Source organism: Dipodomys merriami, unplaced genomic scaffold (genome assembly GCF_024711535.1).
Source record: "Dipodomys merriami isolate MVZ:Mamm:240054 unplaced genomic scaffold, mDipMer1.0.p SCAF_446, whole genome shotgun sequence".
Classification (NCBI taxonomy): Eukaryota; Metazoa; Chordata; class Mammalia; order Rodentia; family Heteromyidae; genus Dipodomys; species Dipodomys merriami.
Window position 1 is genome coordinate 871,986 of NW_027206009.1, and position 21,671 is coordinate 893,656.

The 21,671-nt window shown below is 53.0% G+C and overlaps 1 protein-coding gene across 1 annotated transcript; it reads right to left on the reverse strand.

Moving 5' to 3' along the window:
• Nucleotides 1–653: 653 nt before the first annotated feature.
• Nucleotides 654–19,406, reverse strand: LOC138808197 (serine/threonine-protein kinase 32B-like). Its single transcript, XM_069994167.1, has 7 exons — nt 19,256–19,406; nt 17,962–18,065; nt 13,557–13,673; nt 11,083–11,208; nt 7,269–7,400; nt 4,400–4,464; nt 654–2,358 (listed from the first exon to the last, which is right to left on the reverse strand). The coding sequence occupies exons 1-7, from the start codon at nt 19,404–19,406 to the stop codon at nt 2,220–2,222; spliced, it is 834 nt and encodes a 277-aa protein (XP_069850268.1). The 3' UTR covers nt 654–2,219.
• Nucleotides 19,407–21,671: the final 2,265 nt, after the last annotated feature.

The following is a 21,671-nucleotide window of genomic DNA, read 5'->3' on the forward strand; positions in this document are numbered from 1 at the left end:
CAGTCTTTATGACAGTAGGACCTCTGTGGCCTCTGACTGTTTGGTAATTAGCAGAGAAAGGTTTCCCGTGCACTTCCCCTGGCGGAGCCTGTCTGCCGTCAGCCTTCACCTGTTTCTCTCGCAAGGAAAGGATTTCCCTTCTGATTGGCCCACGTCCAGTTGTGGCTCTCCAATGGGCTATGCGGCTGGCTGAGCCAAGGTCAAATCCTGCCATTACACACCGCTTCCACACAGGCATAAAAGCCTGGTTATGGGGTGGAAGGTGGCTCAGTGGTAAAGTGCTCGCCTTGCACGCATGAGGACATGGGTTCGATTCCTCAGTGCCACATAAGCAGAAAAAGCCAGATGTGGCGCTGTGGCTCAAGGGGTAGAACGCTTGCCTTGAGCTGGAGCTGAGGGACAGCGCCCAGGCCCTGAGTTCAGGCCCCATGAACAACAAAAAAAAAGCCTGATTGTGGGCAGGAGAAAAACTTTTTTGCAAGTCTCAAGTATGTTGTGATCATGTCAGAAAGCGGCAAACTCCATCTCTGTGCTTCTGATTCTGTTTGACACCCCCCCTTCTCTCAAAGAGATGTGACTGCCAATCCTACTCAACCCTGAATGAGGACCAAAGGTAGGCAAAGCCATAGCCAAGAAACCGTTTATTCTGGACAAGGAAGGCTGACCTGAACAGAGGCGGGGAACCCGGTCTCCCTCGGACAGCGCCGGCCCCATCCCCTAAGCCAAGTCATCAGCTGGGCTCGGTGAGAAATCGCCCGGAGTCACAGTGAGAGGGGCCGGGCAGTGCTGACGGGGACTAAAGGAGACCAAGGAGGGACAGAACACACAGACTGACGCAGGCAACACAGTCTAGAAACAGCCTTGGTTCAAAGGCAGAAAAGTGACTTTTTTTTGTAGTATAAAACCTTATCATGTGCTAAAATGTCTCTTCAGAAATCTGAGACGACACCAATGGCCCCCAGGTTTGACTTACCAAGTCCACAGTGACACATGGAAATAGAGAAGTAAAAAAAAATACATACTTGAACTCCCCAGGGACGGCCAGACATCGATACCCCCGTGAGGGAAAACCCAGAGAATCCTAAACATGAGCAGCAGACAGATGTGCCCGTTGGTGAGACAGGGAGGGGTGAGTGTCTCCACATAACGACAGGCAGGAAGAGGAGTCTGATGATGGTGGTGGTGAGGATGCCCAATGGCCGGGCCCTCTGTCCTGTGACAGCCCCAGAGGTTAGAGGTCGTCTTCCTATTTCAAACTGAGGAAACAGACATGAGCAATCGCACACAGGGGCCTGAGGTCTTCGAGCTGCTCAGCTCAGCTGGATTCTGCCCTCAAACCTGAGCGCAAAGCCAAAGCTAAGCTTCAGTGTCTCCAGTTCAAGGGAAAGCTTCTCCCTGACCAGGCCACAGGGCAGTTTGCTTCTTGAGTGAACTTCCCTTCTAGAACAGACTTTCTAAGGAACCCACCCCCCTTCCTAATGTATGACTAGGAAGCCGCCATCAGTACCTTTAGATACCCTTTGTCCAAAATGGATGGCCAGCCTATGTGACACCTTTCTCAGACAGGAAAACCAGGAAGTCTGATAGGGACCATCTAGGGCTGGGACAACATCTGTGGGAGAAGCCAGTGCCCAATGCCCCGCCCATCTGCACAGGAAGGAGGCCGCTATCCCAGCCCCGGGGAGGGGGAGGGGCGGGGGATGCAGAGGTCCCCTGGGAGCCAGTGTCCCTGGAACCAGGCTCATCTGCACACTGCACCTTTCAGGAAGTTTACAGATAGAGACATTTGGGTGAACTCTGGACTTAGGAGTGTTGACATGAGGACTGTGGAAGCAGCGGCTGGGCTGGGCTCAATCCCGGCTGCGACTTGGGTGATGGCAATGCACTTCAATGTTAAGTTCCCTTTTGCAAGTATAATCGATTTCTAAATTCGCAGGGTTTGCGTGTGTGCTGTCCAAGTGGGTTCTCACAACGCTGGAATGGTAAGGTGGGCAGTCAGCTTGATGGATGCAGAAGACGGAGGCACAGAGACAGCGTGTGACTGGTCCAAGTTCACACAGCCTGTCAGCAGCGGGGACCAGAACTCAGGCTTCCCAGCGGGAGTCCTCGGCTCGCTCTGCATCTGACGGCTTTTCAGGGGTGAGACGGGTGTGTGGCACAGAGGGGCTCTGGGTGGGCTGGGCGCGGACGCAGCCATAGCCGGGGGCTGCGGGCGGGCCTTAGTGGCTGCAGCCTCGGGGGCAGCTGTGGGTGAAGAGGTTGTTGTTGTGCCCGTCCTGGAGCTTGCTCGGGGCCTGGCTCCCCGCTCGGCCTTCGGGGTCCAAGACTTGGCTGCCCGGCCCCTGCTGCCTCCTGAGCCTGCAAACAAGCACACAGCACAGACCTAGTTAGCGATGAGGGGCGGGTGCAGCCAGGGCCGCGGGCGAGGCACCGGGGCAGACACAGAGACTGAGAATACGGATGCGAGACCCGCAACCTCCAAAGCCCCTCGCAGGGCCCCAGGCGAGGCGCCCGCTCCATCCGGATGTCAGCACGCGCTTACGGATCCAGGCAGGAGAGAGTTAACTACACAGCAAATGGAATCAATATCAAGCACCAACCCAGCGCCCAGCAGAGAACAGCTTCTTGATGCCCTCAGAAAATGACAGTGAGCCGCCGCCGTGGTCCTGTCGCTTCGGCTGTGTTCCGAGCCCTTTATTGGCCAGGATGAATATGTCAGGATCTGTCTGTCTCTCCACCAGGCATCAATTTCCTCTGATTGAGCCCGAGTGCCATGGTCCTGATTTCCAGGCAATTCCTTGATTTCGAGTTCTTCAGAATTACTGAGGCGCAGAGCTGGAAGCGGCCTTTCAGCTGACCTTCAGCTCTGCTGCTGTTCCTCCTGCTGCTTTTGCCACGAAGCCAGTCCCCCAGCGTTTCCCTGTGCCTTGGGGAGGTCTTCACCCTGCTTTGTGCTGCTGGGGTCCCAGGAAACCTGTTCATCTCCTTTTTGTTTTTGTGGTTTTTTTTGGTCGGTCGTGGGGCTTGAACTCGGCCTGGGCACTGTCCCTGCGCTCTTCAGCTCAAGGCGAGCACTCTACCGCTTGAGCCACAGCGCCACTTCTGATTTTCTAGTGGTTTATTGTAGATAAGAGTCTCACAGACTTTCCTGCCTGGGGGCTTTGAACGGCGATCCTCAGATCTCAGCCTCCTGAGTAGCTGGGATGACAGGCGTGAGCCACCGTGCCCACCCTGCTCATATCCTCGGCACTGCCCACCCTCACCTCGCTTGGGTGGCACAGCCCAGCCACGGCTGCCATCTGAATCCTGTTTTTCTCAGTTACGCTGACTGAGGAGGAGGAAGTAAAACATCTGCGAGCAGAACAGAGTGGGACAGTGGCTGCAGGAGGGCCTCCCGAAGCCTGGCATGTGCAGTTGGTCTCACCTGCTTTGCTTTACCTAGTCAAGGTGTGGGCTGCACCACGGAATCCCAAAGACTGGAGGGAACCTAAGGTGCTGGCTGTAATTTTGGAAACCTGGAGTTTTCACGTTCACTATTTCCAATGGGGTGTGGAATGCTTTCCCTGTTGCACAAGGCAACCTGCAAAACACGGGGGACATATTCTCTCCTTTGGTTACCCACGGGGCTACTGGAGAGCTAAAAGGGATGTTGAGGTAGTTTACCAATGACACAGACTTCGGTAGAATCAAGGGGCCATCGATATACAGCCCATCGATTGATGCTCCTGCATCCCAAGGCGTAGTCCAGAGCAGATCAGACAGGGACACATCAGACCGGACACATCAGCCACAGCTCTGTGAACTTCTTGAGAGCATCAGCTGGGACCAAGGCTGCAGAAGTCTGCAAACCCTCCAAGCCAAAGACCTCCACTGTCTCTGCTGATTAGAGGCTAAGCCTGGAGAAGACCTTGGTAGAGATTCTGGGTAGTCCTGCTTACTACTGGCTCAGGCTACATGGGTGCCTGCGCACCTCTCCTCCCCTTCCCGGGTCAAAACCAGTCACATTTTCACCTGAGAATCCTGCCACACTGGGCACAGGATCGGCATCTCTGTGACAACCTTTGCACCGTACGAATCGATTTCTACTTTGTGTGGTGACCAGGAGGTCGAGCAAGGCCAAGCACCTGGCCTCAGGGTCCTGTGGCCAGGCAGAGCCAAGCACAGCCCAGGGCTCCGGTCCTCATCCCCTGGGAGCCGGCTTCTCTGCTCCAAGGTCATTTGCAGGGAGGCCGAGGGGTGAAGTGAGGCCACAGGGCAGAGGCTGGACCAAATCCAGTGGCACCTGACCTCCTTCCTCCCAGCCTCCCAGCGGCTTCCCTGGGGAAGGAGGAGCTGGGCCTGCTTCCGGGCGGGGAACTTGGTGGAGCTGGACAGCCTCTTCCTGAGGTGAAGAACTTACTTCTCTCTGTTGAAGATGATGAACTCCTTCCGCACCGTCTCCAAACACTGCTGCAGGTGTCCATTCTGTCAAGAGGCACAGAGAGGGGTCTAAATGACTGAGCAAGGCCAAGGAGCAGGGCAGGCGGCCGACAGATCTAAATGGGAACCAGGGACCAGGGCTGGGGACAGGCCCTGCAGCTGAGACAGATGTGTCTAGTTCTGAAGTCATTGAATCCAACATGACAGCCATGCGAGGATGGATGGGCCCGGGTCCTTCTTGAGCTTGGTTTCCTAAACAGTCAGGTGCTCATCGCCTGCTTACAGGCACGGGAAAACATTCAAGACGATCCTGCACCATCTGTCCCCTGAGAAACAGCGTGGGACCGGCAGGGCCACAGATGACCTCTGACAGGCCCAGAAGGCTGTGCAGAGAGGGTGCTTAGTGCTGGGAGAAAGTGTATTCCCCAAATCCACAGGCCAGGGTGCAGGGCCAGGTTTTTCTGCACTACACAGGCTAGGACTCAAGGGTTTGGGGGCTTGGGCTCCAGGGGCTTTGAGAACTTAGGAAGATGTTTTAATTTAAGAAAAAAATACAATGAACTTTTGACATCAAAGGTAATATTAACCTTCATACGAATGCAGCTGGAAATTAAAAAATATTTTTAATCTATTTAATTTTTTTCCATCTACTTTAGAATCTGGTGTGGGGTTGAATTGTCTCCTCCAAGATAAATTTAAGTCCCTGGATGGGGGTGGGAGGGGATGAGGTGGGGGGGAGTTCTAATCAGTACCAAAGTATTTCAGTACTTTGAACAATGGGTAAGAAAGTAGTAGAGGGGTTAATTTGACCAAAGTATTATGCATATGTATGGAGACATCTTAATGAAACCTCTTTCATGCAACTAACACATCCTAATAAGGGGTTCAGTGCTGGTGCTCAGAGGGTGAATAAATGTGTGCTCATCCAAAGGAGGGTCTTTGCAGGTGGAATCACGAAGAGGCCACGATGGGTTGACGAGGGCCCTAGAGCTAATGAAGGCCAAAGGAAGATGGAGTCCCAGTGAGAGGCAGGGGAGGGCGGAGGAGCGATGGGAGCCACGGAGCTGAAGCCGGATCCATAAGGCTCCGGCAGTGCAGACACACTGGAATCCTATTGCCTTTGGGGGCATCACAGCTCTGTCAGTAACTGGAAGTCAGACTTGTGAGTTGTGAGAGAAATATACATGTGTATTAAAGCCACCCAGCCTGCGATACTTTTCTGTTAGCCCAGGGCTGAAAGCAGGCGCGGCACTGGGGCCTGCGCGAGGCCCAGCGCAGTCCTGGCCTTTCGCGTGACCTCTCCAGGACAGACGGTCCGGGATGACGGGTCCAGCACTGGTGGTCCTCAGCTCAACCTTCCTTGTTTTTTGTTGTTGTTGTTTTTTGTTGTTGTTGTCCCCACCCTCTGAGGAATTGCCACCTGGAGGCTGAGGCTGCCAACGAATGTGAAAATGGAGACTGAGCCTAGTAAGAGATCATTTCTTTGTTATCTGTCATTGAGCTGTTCTGTCAAGTTCTCTGTGTGTTTCTATGTCTTTTTTCCTTCTCTTTTGTTTTCATTTCTAGTACTTTATTACTATTAGGAAACCAATTTGCTATTTTTAAGGGTATTAAATAAAAATCACTAATTTTACATTTTAAAAAATCACTGAGATTAGGATTGATTCATTTGCTCCAGCCCAAATGAAACACTATAAAGGGAGTCAATCCCCATGGCTGCATTTAATCTTTTGAATAATGACTTGCTCATTTGTGACAGTTTTTGTTTTTCTAAAGGAAACATTCACTGAATCTTAAAATCCTGAGCCATGAAGTAAAAAGGCTTTCTCTTAAATATTCCATCTTAAAAACTGGCAAGAATGCTTTTGTTTATTAAAGTTTGGTAAAGAGGGCAGGGCTTCACACAGTCTCTAGGTATATATTACATGAAGAGTCAGGTATGTTGTACAAGTTAATTCAAATCTTGAATCCTTTGAGATGGCAATTTACAGTATTTTAAATGACTCCCCACTGTAAGCCAGTAAACATTTGCTAGGACTTTGAGTACAAACTATGCTCAGAATGTTTATATCTCCCTACCATTTATATGATAAAACCTCAACTCAAAAATAAAAAAAAAAATTAGCGTGTGAAAACTTGGTGGAGGGTAATTATATCATGAAGAGTTTGTGTCAGTAAAATAATTCTAAGGAGCTCATCTGCCTTTCCCCTATGTGACCACAGAGTTAGGTACTTCCACACATAAGACACGTCAGCTCAGCCTTCCTGCGGCCTATCGCTGGGGAGCCTCAATCACCGGAGGAGGGGCGCGCAGGCCTCCCGCGCCCATCCCTGCCCAGGAGTGTGCGCTGAAAGGCCGTGTGTGTATGATGGTGGCGCTCCATTTTCTGCCAGCGCTTCCTGTCTGTGGGTTCCATGTTCCCTGACCCCACCCACTGTGGATCAAGAATATTCAGGAATGAAAATCCAGGAAGCTCCGCAGGGCCACACCACTCCACAGTGCCCGCTGGAATTGTTTCTCGCGCCCACTGCACGTATCTGTGGTTGGGCCTGGGACTGAGGCATCTATCACGGATTCCAGTCATTGTTCCCTAAGCAACAGGTATGTACGCATAATTTGTATTGTGTAGAGTGTTGCCAATAATGCGCAGATGATGTCAGGTGTGTGAGAGGGTGTGCATGGGTGTGCATGGAAATTACAATTACGTAGAAGGGAGCTGAGGGGCCCTGGAGTGTGGCACCCCAGGGCACACAGCCCAGCCAAGATACCGAGCGCCCTGCTGTCTACGGGAGCCTCACTCAGCGCTTCGTTCCTCTCCTCCCGGACACAGCTCCCACGAGCTACTCACCAGCGGACAACTCTCCTTTGTACTGTCTTTGGATCTGTGCTTGGCCAGCCTCTTCTTCTTCTTGTGAAGTGGCTTGGATTCTAGAATCATCTCTTCCAGTTCAAACGTGGGATCACAGTTCAATCTCCCTTTCTGAAGGCATGAGGGAAAGAAAAGGTCATTTGTCTACCTTCGGCCAGTCGTTGACTTTCCCTACACTCGGTCATTTGTCGAAGGCAATAAGATCGACTACCCTGTGGGACTGGTTGATACTATCTTTTCCTGAGATGACGCAAGCACCACATTCTCCTGCATATGTCACTGATTGACAGCCACGGCCCCGCCCCCTCATTATCCCTTACCTTTCTCATTCCCACACAATCGAATTATTTGATCATAATGCCCTTTCGTGACTTTCTTCTATGAAAACCACTTTTAGTAATTTAATTTTAAAATAGCATTCTGGTCGGTGTCCACCCAGCTCTCTGTGCTGGCTGCCTGTGGGTTGGAGCTAGTAATCTCCAGCACCAGCCTTGCTACAGAGCTGGGGTTCTACCCACCCTGCCTGCTGGCCTCAGACCCCAGGTCCCCGGGAGCCATTCTCTATGTGAAGCCCACATCTGTGGACTGGCAGCTCAGGCTGCGGGGCAGGCACCGGTCTCCATGCAGGGCCGTCCACCATGCCTCAGCTTGGCCCTTAGATTCTCCAGGGCGCGTGGCACACAGCCCCAGGGAATCTCAGACACGGCCCCAGGAAGTTGAGTTAGAATGTGCGTTCGTCTGGGAGGCTGCGTGGAGCATCTGGGCTTGGTCAGTTGTAGACCAGAGGCTGTGAATGTGCACTGAGTTTCTAGAATGTGCATCTGAAGAAAGGCAGCCCTGGGACCCTGGGACCCTGGGAGCTGGGGTGGGCCTGTGGTGTCTTCATGGATTCAGTCAGTGTGGGGTACTTCCTCGGGCATGTGCAGGCTCTTTGAGAGCCTCATGGCTTGTCCCTCCTCCTGGCGGGGGGGGAGGGGTGCAGGGCCATGCAGGAGCACTGATGTCGAAGCCAGTCTGAGTCTTGGGCCCACACAGCAGCCAGGACCCCCAGTCCTGGTGTTGTCAATGGGGCAGTTCAGTCCCTTGGGTCACTTGGCGTTTTTGATCATTACAATAATGGGGTGTCAATGTCATCTCAAGAAGTCAGGGACTCAAAGCATCCCCGATACTGGTCAGACCCTCCCACGTTTATCCTGCCCTGAATGCTTGCTGCCGGCATACAGACCCTGCTGCCGTCCCAGCCCCCGACTCCCAGCACCACCTCCATTCACCTCCTGGCACAGCACGGTACCTGTGTGCTGTGTGCCAGGGGCAGTGGTGACGGTGACACCTATGCTTGGACCTGGCACTGGCCCGCCAGTGGAGTGTGGCGGAGAGGGGCTGACGTGGCCCTGAAGCTGCCATACCTGCCAGCATTCTTGTCCCTGGAGTGCATCTGTCTGTCATAGCCACACAGCCACACACAGATGGAGCCACACAGCCACACACACAGAGCCACACAGCCACACACACAGAGCCACACAGCCACACACAGACAGAGCCACACAGCCACACACAGAGCCACACAGCCACACACAGACAGAGCCACACAGCCACACACAGAGCCACACAGCCACACACAGACAGAGCCACACAGCCACACACAGAGCCACACAGCCACACACAGAGCCACACAGCCACACACAGACAGAGCCACACAGCCACACACACACAGAGCCACACAGCTACACACAGAGCCACACAGCCACACACAGAGCCACACAGCCACACACACACAGAGCCACACAGCCACACACACACAGAGCCACACAGCCACACACAGATGGAGCCACACAGCCACACACACACAGAGCCACACAGCCACACACAGACACAGCCACACAGCCACACACACACAGAGCCACACAGCCACACATACACAGAGCCACACAGCCACACACAGAGCCACACAGCCACACACACACAGAGCCACACAGCCACACACACACAGAGCCACACAGCCACACACACACAGAGCCACACAGCCACACACAGAGCCACACAGCCACACACAGAGCCACACACAGACAGAGCCACACAGCCACACACAGATGGAGCCACACAGCCACACACACAGAGCCACACAGCCACACACAGACAGAGCCACACAGCTACACACACACAGAGCCACACAGCCACACACAGACAGAGCCACACAGCTACACACACACAGAGCCACACAGCCACACACAGAGCCACACAGCCACACACAGAGCCACACAGCCACACACAGAGCCACACAGCCACACACAGACAGAGCCACACAGCCACACACACACAGAGCCACACAGCCACACACAGAGCCACACAGCCACACACAGAGCCACACAGCCACACACACACAGAGCCACACAGCCACACACACACAGAGCCACACAGCCACACACAGATGGAGCCACACAGCCACACACAGATGGAGCCACACAGCCACACACAGATGGAGCCACACAGCCACACACACACAGCCACACAGCCACACACAGAGCCACACAGCCACACACACAGAGCCACACAGCCACACACAGATGGAGCCACACAGCCACACACACACAGAGCCACACAGCCACACACAGAGCCACACAGCCACACACAGACAGAGCCACACAGCCACACACACAGAGCCACACAGCCACACACAGATGGAGCCACACAGCCACACATACACAGAGCCACACAGCCACACACAGAGCCACACAGCCACACACAGAGCCACACAGCCACACACAGAGCCACACAGCCACACACAGACAGAGCCACACAGCCACACACAGACACAGCCACACAGCCACACACACAGAGCCACACACACACAGAGCCACACAGCCACACACACACAGAGCCACACAGCCACACACACAGAGCCACACAGCCACACACACACAGAGCCACACAGCCACACACACAGCCACACAGCCACACACAGACAGAGCCACACAGCCACACACACAGAGCCACACAGCCACACACAGACAGAGCCACACAGCCACACACAGACGGAGCCACACAGCCACACACAGATGGAGCCACACAGCCACACACAGATGGAGCCACACAGCCACACACAGCCGCAGCCCTCACACAGAGCCATGTTTGCTCACACACAATCCAGGAATAATACCGGGTGGAGGGTTGACAAGCTGCCATGCATTTGGGGCCAGGGGAGGGGGAGGGTCCAGGAGGCTTTCTGTGGTACTGGATGTAGGTCGGTCAAGCCCCCTGGCTGCTAGGAGAAGATGGGGCCCACCAGGCTGTGCTATAGGGCAGAGGTCAGGCCATGGGAGAAGCTGGACTCACAAATGTGCCCTGTGTTGAGGCCAGTTTGTGGGGGTACACCTCCGGGTCACAGAGAGGCCCATGTGCCACCCTTCAGGAAAACATGCCCCTGCGCAGAGGGAGGGACTACAGGAGGTACTACACTGCCCCAACACCTGCCAACCTGTCTCCTGAGCACCCTGGAAGAGCCTCCTGCCGCCAGCATCCTCTAAAATGCAAATCCAGTACACAGCGAGGACACTTAATTGTCCCCAGTGAGACTCCCCCCTCCCCATCCCGCCTCCCATCCTGCCCGGCGCACCTGGGCTGACTGGTAGGAGCCTCGGCACCTCCTGGAAACCCTGCAAAATCAGACCTGAGGAGTCAAGACCAAGTGCACCTGGAATCGCAGTGAGCCCGTGGCTGCTCCCGTGACCGAGGCCGGCGGACGGTCACCGGGCAGTCACGGGGTCACGCTGAGTGCCGAAACGGCGGGACTCACATTGGGCACGAAACCCGGCATCAGTGTCTTCTCGAACACAGCATCCCAGTTCATGTCGGCCAAGTAGGGCGAGCTCTGGATGTCGCTGAGGCTGGACAGGCGACTCTCGGGGTCCTTGGTCAGGAGCTGCGGCGAGCAGGCAAAAGGAGCTCCATGAGCATCACTGAGGTCAGCCAGAGTGAGCAAGGCAGGGGCCTCGCTGGGGACAGTGAAGGTGTCCACGCCACGCCCGTCCCGTGCGGCCACTCCATCAGCACCCCGTCCCGTGCGGGCACTCCGCCATCAGCACCCCATCCCGTGCGGGCACTCTGCCATCAGCACCCCGTCCCATGCGGGCACTCCATCAGCACCCCGTCCCGTGCGGGCACTCCATCAGCACCCCGTCCCGTGCGGGCACTCTGCCATCAGCACCCCGTCCCGTGCGGGCACTCTGCCATCAGCACCCCTGTCCCGTGTGGCCACTCCGCCATCAGCACCCGGCTGTAGAACCTTGCCGAGAGGGAGGGCTGAGCTTTTTAATTTGTTTAAAAACTTTTTTGGTGGTACTGAAGTTTGAACTTAGGGCCTCCTGCTTTTGAGCCACACTCCTAGCCCTTTTTGCTTTAGTTATTTTTTGAATAGGATCTCACTCTTTGCCTAGGCCAGCCTGGGTGAGGGTCCTCTATTCACCTCACCCACGTAGCTGCTTGCCACCTGCTCACCACCACGTCCAGCTACGGGTTGAGATAGGTTCTCTCTAATTGTTTTGTCCAGGCTGGTCTCAAACCTCCATCTTTCCAATCTCTACTAGATTTTTCAGCCTGTGTGCGCCTTTCTCTTGCAGGCGGCCTGATGTCCAATTCATTAGAAGGAACTGGCGGCTTTGCCTTAAGACTTCCAACTTGATCAGCAGAGGATCAGAAGTGCAATAGAAGTTCCCCCTAGAAAGCCAGGAGGCAGTCTGGCCTCATTTGTAGCCAAGAGAACCTTTGTAAGCTTCTCTTCAGAGTTGGGGCCAGCAAGCAACCCTTTGTATCCTCTTTACAAAGCGCTGGACCTTACAGGCACACCATGAGTGGCACTAACAATGGAGCTGAGGCCTCACCCCTATATCTGAACCCAGGCAGGCGATGGGTCGCTGCTGAGCGCTGCTCTGTGTTCAGGAGGTGTGAGGGCATCTGTCCCCCACTTCCAGCTCCTGATCAAGGGACTGGCGAGGATCTGGCACGACATGGGCCATGTCCCTTCGCTGTTAGCTCTGCCTATCCCGCAGGGTATACTGCAGGGTGCAACCTGGCAGGAGTTGTGTCTGCCGATTATGGCGACCTCCTCAGGTGGAGGAGCCTCCATGTGACAGGTGTAGGCTCCGAGAGACCCCCTTCAGTGTCGTCCGGGAGCACTGCCAAGACAGCTGTCCTCAAAGCACACTGAGCACAATGGACACACGTTCTGACTCGTGGGGAATCAGCGGGAGGCGGCAGCAGCCGCAGCCCCCAGATGCTTGTGGCAATCAGTCAGAGCACTGACTTGTCCCAGCCAGGCGGTGGAGAGCCTACCGTTCCCCACATCATTCTGGCGTTGTTGGAACCTGGACCTGCCGTTAGCAGGGCGTGGGTTCTAGCCCTGCCTCTGCCCTTCCACAGCAAGGAGGCATGGCGGAATGCCTTTGCTTTCCCCATGTCTGGTGTGGAGAGAATGACTGGCCTCCTTCTCAGAGGACCACCCAGGGCCCAGGCAGCTGGAGCTCAAACCCATGCTGCTCTGGAATGACCATTCTTGTAAGTGACCACTCTGCCTCCCTCCCTCGGAGCAAGCCTCCGGGAGCCCTCGGCTGTCCTGCAGTGCCAGGCTGCGGGCAGCCCCGGTGACCACGGCCACACAGGCTGCTGGACCCACCCCGCTGCACGACTCAGCAGATCCCGGGTGGAGGTCGCCCGGGAACGGGATGCTGCTACCGGGCAGGAACCAGTGTTGATTCCACCAGACACAGGACGTGTCCGACTCCTTCCAGCTCCCTGGGCTGGGAGCTGGGCATCGACTATTTCTATCTGTGGAGCTTGTAGTGGAGTGAGAGGAGCTGAAGCCTGCTCCCCCCGACTCTCTTGCACCTGGCTTCGTGATTTGCATGTGGCCCCCTGGTAGCGCCATCACTGGCATTGGACGCCAGCTGACTGGCCAGTCTGGTGGCCAAGCGTTTCCGTTCCCAACCCGTGCTGCCCGGCATGCCCCCTGGTGGCGATGTGCCTGTGTGTGTCCCAGCATGCCCCCTGCTGGCGGTGTGCCTGTGTGTGTCCCCGTATGCCCCCTGCTGGCGGTGTGCCTGTGTGTGTCCCCGTATGCCCCCTGCTGGCGGTGTGCCTGTGTGTGTCCCAGCATGCCCCCTGGTGGCGGTGTGCCTGTGTGTGTGTGTGTGTGTGTGTGTGTCCCAGCATGCCCCCTGGTGGCGGTGTGCCTGTGTCCCGGCATGCTCCCTGGTGGGCAGGGCAGCCCCTTACCTTCTTCAGCAGGGCCACCATGCCCTTGCACCAGGTGGAGGAGTAGTGGACGCGCTCCACTTTGAACATGTTCAGGATTTCATCGATGGGCGTGGCCGAGTGGATTTCATAGGGCCGCTGTAACAAAGGGCAACAGCCCAAGGCGGTGAGAGACAGAGACAGAGACAGAGAGAGATGGAGAGACAGAGACAGAGAGACAGAACAAGAGTGAGAGAATCACCAGGAAGTCATCACCCTCATGGTTTCTGATTATATAATGAGCCGGTGGCTCACGTCTGTAATCCTAACTACTAAGGAGGCAGAGACTGGGAGGATTGCAGTTTGAGGCTATCCCAGACACAAAGCTTGAGAAACCCCATCTCAACCAATAGCTGGGCACAGTGACGCATGCCTTTCTTCTCAGGTACACAGGACATAGGCTCGTGGTCCCGGTCTGCCTGGGCATAAAGCAAGTTCTGACCAGAGTCACTATAGTCTGAGCAAAAAGGACTGGAGGCGTGGCTCAAGGAGTACAGTGTTTGCCTAGCAAGTGCAAGGACTTGAGTTGAAACCCCAGTTCCCAGCCCCGTAAGACTGCAGACAGCAGATGGCACCGCCTCCCTTCAGTGCACAGCACGGAATCCTGTCTTGTGCGGGGGGGGGGGGGGGGGGGGGCTTGGGCCCCGGGCACGGTGTGGGATGGGCGTGGTGGGGCGGGGCTGCAGGTCAGGAGGGGTTGGGTGGCTGTGAGGCATCTGGCTTACACATGGCAGAGGCAGCATGGACACCTGGGAGCTGGCCAGCCACTGGGCGCCCAGGGACACTTTGAGACCTTGGCCACCGTCTCCCTTTGTCCTGGCCGATCAGGTCTTGAGCCGGCCTGGCTGCGGTGGTGGAGCGAAGGAGGAGGAGCAGCTTGGCCTCCACCTGTCCCGGCCACCGGCCCCTGCAAGAGGGCCTTGCGCCTGAGCCCTCGCTTGGTGCTGGACCTGGTACAGCAGGAAGCCTCCTCTTCTCTTCCACCTTCCAGCAGATTTGTGTCCTAAGCCACACCCCAGACCAGCAGCCTTTCTGGACTGTGGTCACCTGGCTTTGTGCGCCAAGACAGTCTCAGGTCTGGTGGGGCCAAAGGCCCTGGGGAGGGGGGCACCCACTTCCCAAGCCTGAGTTGGGGCGGCAGCCAGCTGGTCTTGGAGACGCTTGAATTCATCGGCAATTCTCGGGAATGGAGTTGCTGTGGACGCGGCTCATCAACAGGGCTGCGAGCGGCCTGCCAGCTAGCTCCTCCACCGCGCCAGGGGCTCTTCAGAACGGGGGAACTGGGCCACCATCATCCAAGCAGCCTCCGTCACTGAGCAAAGCCCCGGGACACAGGAGGGACCAGTACGCCCTCCCACCGAAGCCCCTGGACGCCGGCTCTGAGCCCGATGACGCCCAGATTCCTGCGACATGCTCAGCAGCTCTGCCTCACGGTGCCCGGGAGCCCCGCAGGTGTGACGGCGCCCATCGAAGGGGACGCAGGCTCCCGAGTCCTGGCTGGGCTCGTTCCCTAGCAGAGAAGCACCCCTGTTTCACCTGAGGGCCTGCAGAGGATGCCTGCTCATAAGACATCTTCACAGCCCTCTGACATGTCCACCAAACAGCGCCTATTGCCAGGATCAATGCAAAGACTTTTCTTGTTAATGGCATTTAAGTGTCTGTTTCTTTCTTGTCATTCTGTTTTTCTCTCAGACCTCCCAATGAGTGACTGACTCTTCTCCTGCCTCTAATTCTCTCCACTTCTGCAGAGAACTAGAGTGGTAGCACTAAACAGAGAGAAGACTGAGTCAGATGCCAGTGGCTCACACCTCCTCCAATCCTAACTCTTCAGGAGGCTCAGAATTGAGGATCATAGTTTGAGTCTATGAGACTCCCATTTTCAAGAAACTACCAAGAAAGCCAGATGTGAAGCTATGGCTCAAGTGGTAGAGGGCCAGCCTTTAGTGAAAAAGCTAAGGAGCAATGCATGGGCTGTGAGTTCAAGCCCCAGTACTGGCAAAAAAAGTGATAACTGTGAAAAGTAACACATGTTGGAATCCAGTGCATTCAATACATTTGGAATTATACTCCAAACACCATGAGGAGATAATCTTCAGGCTCCAGGCTCCAGGCTCCAGGCTCGGCCCTCACCTGTCTGGGTGGTGGAGACCCAAGTCCCCTCACAAGAATAAAGCCAACTATTAACCATCAATGACCTACTGATCCCTCCTCCGGTGGCAACGGGTTCTACTGATGCTTGCTCATTGGCTTCGGGACATGTTGACTCCAAAGCCAGGAGGCATTTAGAAGGTAGGATAATTGAGTGTACCATTGGTAAAAGTAATTTTTACAGCAGGACATTGGGTACTCAGCATGAAGTGCACGTGTGTCTCTATTCCAGGAAACTCCGTCTACAAAACACGCCTGCTTCCTGAGAGACAGGGCGAGTGGAGAGGAAAGGGCTCTGCCTCACAGCACTGTCGTTTCCTCCCAAATCCCTTTACTCAAAATCCTAACACAGAGCAGAAAGAATGTGAGGAACAATTCTTCTGGTGGTTTAAAATTCCAAAGACGGAGAACACTTTTCTCTCTGCAACTGTCTGATTATTTCTGCAGGGCCCTGGGTCTGAGAAACACTACCAAATCCCCGAACAATTCAGAAGGTGCCTCTGTCTATGGTGGCCACCTGTGTAGGCTCACACAGGGTCTCAGACCCTCGCTCCTCCTCAGACGGTGCATAGCAGCTGAACCAAAAAGCTGACAGCAACATGCTTCCATTCAGTGCCCAAGAAAGCGAACAAGCTCATATTTTCTTTGCATTCTAAAATTCCCATGTGAGCTGGGTGTGGTGTTCCAAGGAAATAAGTGAAATGAAGAGCAGGGAACGGTTGTCTAAACTAGAGATGTTTGTATTTGCACGTCCAGAGCTTAGCAACTGTTCATTCATTCATTCATTTTTACTCAACATTCTTTTATCCTATTATCAGGATGCAACAGAGAACCCACAAGGATTAAGGTCCGGCCTGTCCCCAAGGAGAGCACCTTCTACTTCCATGAAAATCACACATGCAAAGGATCACAAGGTCAACACGGCAGGAAGCGTGCACAGGATGCCCACTGGGCTCTGTGCTGGGCCCTAAGACAAGTCCAGAGCACAGGGACCTCTAATTTAACTCCACAGAATGGACTTGCAGTGTGTTCCTCTCCCTACCATGCAAGCGAGAAAGCACGGAACGGGCAGAGGGGACATCACCTTCCAGCCACATTTGTGTGAAGAAACACCCCTCAACGGTTTTGTTTTCTAATTTGTGGTGTGTGTGTGTGTGTGTGTGTGTGTGTGTGTGTGTGTGTGTGTGTGTGTGTGTGTGTGTGTGTGTGTGTGTGTGTGTGTGTGTGTGTGTGTGTGTGTGTGTGCTGGTACTAGGTGTGAACTCAAGGTCTTGTGCTCTTGCGTGGTTTTTTGTTCATGGCTGATACTCTACCACTTGAGCCACAGCTCTACTGTTGGCCTTTTGCTGGTTAATTGGAGTTAAGTGCCTCATGCACTTTTCTGCTTGAGCAAGCTTCCAACCTTGATCCTAAGATCTCAGCCCCTTGAGTAGCCAGCATTAGAGGCATGAACAACTGCTGCCTGGCTCAACATTACTTTCAATCATATTATCTACCAAAATAATCTGTTTTTTTAAAAAATCAGTTTCCAAATTGTTCCATTAGTTACTTTCACATATTCCATGTAAATTAAATATAAATATGTCTCAGTCCATTTTTTTTTTCTGGTCCTGGGGCTTGAACTCTGGGCCTGGGTGCTGTCTCTGTGCTTTTGCTCAAGGCAGGCACTCTACCTCTTAGCCACAGTGCCACTTCTGGTTTTTTTTGTGTGTAGTTTATTGGAGATAAAAGTGTCATGGAGTTTCCTGCCCGGGCTGTCTTGGAACCATGATACTCAGATCTCAGTCTCTTGAGTAGCTAGGATTACAGGCATGAGCCACCAGTATCCAGCTCAGCCATTTTTTTAAGGAAACTATGAAAGAAAACCAAAACAAGATAAAGACGTGCAATCATCACTGAAACAACCCAAAATTGAGCTGGAGAACTGAGTTCTGATGCACTAGGTGTTCAAACAGGGTCGAGAGAAAAACCAGTAGGCCAAGGCACTTTGCATTTGACCTGGTGCTGACCACAGGAGCACTTCACTGTGAGCCTCCTCTGCTCTGCGAATCCCTTTCCCCATTAGGCGAGGGAGCATCTGGTCTGCAGCTTTCTGGGGGCCCTTTGTGGTGGTACCGGGAGCTTCAGCCATTACTCCTTCCCAGCTCCCTGCTGCTACACGCCCCCCCCCCCCAGCCCCCGGCGGCTTGGCACTGCTGAAGCCTCATTCCTTGGGCTCTCCAGTCCCCACATATCTTACCCAGCCCCGCAGTAGCTCATAGGCTGTGATGCCCAGGGACCACCAGTCGACCGGGTATGAGTAGCCAGGACCTCCATCCACATAGACCTGGAAGACCTCTGGAGCTGTGAAAACAAGACAGAACATTATTGTTGGAAACAGCTCATGGCCACTACTCCTTAGGTAGGGGACACAGGAGGATGAATGCAGCCTTTCTGGGCCGCACAGCCAGGGACATGTTACATAGTAACCTTCTTGTACAATCATTTGAAGATTAGCCTTCTATCTATATAGAAAGAGAAATGGCAAGGATTCCTGCACCCCCCACAGCAGCTTTTCATGCAAATGAAGAAGTGGGTTTGCACCAATCACAGCACAGCTCCTCATGCAAATGAGGGACCATGCTTACAAGAATACAGCCGTCCCGCCTGCACCTTGCTACTGGACGCCCACCTTTCAGAACTGTGAGGGAATGTATCTCCGCTGTTCCAAACTACTTAGTTCATGGAAATTAGTTTTCCAGATGCAGACACTACTACAAGGGGCCCAAGTCACACACTAGACCTGTGGAACTGGGGTGAGAGACTCTAAAATTTTTGACATCAAACCCATCCTCTATCCTAGAAACCATGAGCGGGCGATGTTGCCTGGGGTCGGTACTACCATGCATCTTCCCCTTGCGTGGAGTGTCATACACAACGGCCACAACGGTGCATTAAGTACCTCCTCCCCCACGCCGGAGAGCTGGTGTAACTTGGTGATGTCTGCCTGAGAGGCAGAAACACCATGGAACCTTTGGCTAAATCTTCAGCCTGGCCCACTGGTGGAGGAAGTTCAGCATTTCCTCCCACTAGCCATGCTACTGAGCAACAGAACAATGATTCCTGTGCAGGTTTTAAGTGGGAAGTGAGTTTTGTTCTAAAAGGCATCAGGGCATCACACAATTGGCCTTCCAGAAAAGCAATGAAGGCACGTCCTCCAGCCTTCACTATGTGTGCGTGCTTGCGTGTGTGCGTGCATGTGCATGCATGCGTGTGCGTGTGTGTGTGTGTGTGCCTATGCATTAGGTGGCATTTGCTGCACTTCCACACATACTTCAAGACCCAGGGTAATTTTCACTCTTCCTGGAGGAATATTCATCCATATTTATCAAGTTTATTCTTTTTCTTTTTTGCCTTCGCACTGGTTCCCTCCCCGCTTGGAACCCACTGTATGAAAACATATTCTAGATTCTCTCCAAACCTGCGCCCATCTTTCCTTGAAGCAATGCTCTCGCTGTGCTTTGATAAGAGGAGTTTATGCCTGTCTTCCTCACTGGACTGTGCTCTCCGAGGCAGAGCATGACGAAGCCGGTCCCATGTCCTCGGGATCAGCAGAAAGCTGGCCCACAAGGAGCAGCCGAATGCACTGAACTGGCAATGAGGCGGATACCGTGGCTGGCTGTTTGTCCGTGGGTAGAACGTCATTTCTGGAGTCAGCCACAGGATGCCTCTCCCTTCGTCATGATGAGATAAAATGTGACTATTTTGTTCTGATAGCACAAAGCAAGTGCTCATCTGAGGTGAGCTGGTGTACGTCAATTCATTATTAAATGAGTAATGAAATGAATGCCTGCGTGAAAACCCAGCCATGTTACATGTTATACACAAACCCGAATGATCCCAGAGCCCTGCCACGATTCCCCGCCTTAAAGTGAACCAGGAAGCTGTGGAAAGAAGACATAAGTAGCAGCTTTTCCACCTCCATGGATTCCTTGCGGGTAATTTACTTTTTTTTTGGCTCCTAGCTTGCCTGATAAACACAGGTGTCACATACTTACATATTAACTTGAGATAAAATTAAACTACAGCCTGGGTCTAATAATCTCTCCCTTTCTGGGGTTTCTAATAGAAGAAAGAGGACAGAAAACTGGTTTTATTACAGTGTAAGAAATGTCTCAGGTGTTGACCAACAGGACTCCATCATATACCGGGGAAGAGGAAGGAGAGGAGGAGTTTAATTGGCTAATGAGTAGTAGGAAGGCTTTGTTAAGGTGTAGACATAAACCATGATCCAGTACCAAAAAACTGCCTTGTGTTAAATGTGTCAGATTCAACTAGTAGACTGAGAAATAAATTTTCTTGGCTAGTAATATTCTAACTTGAAGCATAGGGATAGAATAGGCATATTTTCACACGGTTAATGTGAGAAGCTAAATAAAATTGCATTTCATGCTGACTGAGAAGTTCACTTCTATGTAAGTGGAGGCTCTCCAATCCTAACGGCTCTGGGCCAGAACTGTTTTGGATTTTGGATGTTTTCACTTTGAAATATTTGCATATAAATAATGAGACAGCTTGGGGATAGGATCCAAGTCTCAACACAAAATTCACTTGTAGTTCACGTGCACCACAGACACACAAGCAAAAGGTAATGTTACACAATACTTCTAGTGGCCCTTGTTGTGACTGCATTCTGTCAAACCAGTCCGGTGTAGAATCTTTCATCTGTAGTATCTATCAGCACTCCAATTTTGGGGGTTTGGGGGCTTCTGGTTTTTGGATTAGAGGAGTTCCACCTGCAGGGCTACAGTCTAAAGGGTCCTGGAGGCTCTATTTCTCCAAGACAATCAGTACCGTTTAAATCTCCCACTGAGCTCGCTATAGAAAGCAAAGGCTGTGGTGTGACACATAGGTCCTGCATGGTCTGGCCCCTCCCATTTCTTAAGCTCCCCCTCCTTTTTGTTAGGTCAAACCAGCTTCCTTTTGCTTTTTGCCCTCAGCACGCAGATCTTTATAAACATATTTCCATTTCCCTGAAGTGCACGACTTTTTTTTTAAGTCAGTCATGAGGCTTGACCTCAGGGCCTGGATGCTGAGACTCTTTTGCTCTTGGCTAGCGCCCTATCACTTTGAGCCATGGTGCCACTTTGTATTTTCTGGTGGTTAACTGGAGATTAGAGTCTTGGGGACTTTCCTGCCCAGACTGGCTTTGACCCATGATCCTCACATCCCAGCCTCCTGAGTAGCTAGGATTACAGGAATCACGGCACCTAGCACATGGCATCTTTTATACTGAGCAATACTGCATTCATGATTCAACTAACAGGCGGGAAATATCAGAAGATAATTTTGCACATATATTAAACATCTACAGGTGCTTTTCTTACTACTATTTCCCAGATACATGTAGTTCATTAACCTTTTTTTTTTTTTTTTTGTCAGTCGTGGGGCTTGAACGCTGGGCCTGGGCACTGTCCCTCAGCTCTTTAGCTCAAGGCGATTACTCTATCACTTGAGCCACAGTGCCACTTTGGCTATTCTAGTGGTTTATTGGAGATAAAGAGTGTCACAGACTTTCCTTCCCAGGCTGGCTTTGAACGGTGATCCTCATATCTGTCTCCTGAGTAGCTAGGATTGCAGGCGTGAACCACCAGGCGCCCAGTTCATTAACCTTTCCATTGTACAAGGATGACTTAGAGGTTAAGAGGAAATGTGAAGGTCATATGTAAGTAGTGCTCCATTTTCTACAAGGAATTTGGTAACCCATGGATTTTGGTATTCCCAGTGGTGGGGAACTACGGGAGGCACCTGAGCGGATCTTTGTGGATACCAAGGAATGGTTGTGTCAGATGGAGGAACTTCAGAACAAGATATAAGTGGGGTAACAATAAACTAGCCAACTTACTAAGTAGACGCAACAACCCATAATACGCTCATGCCTTACAACAGAGCATCAAAATACATGAGCGA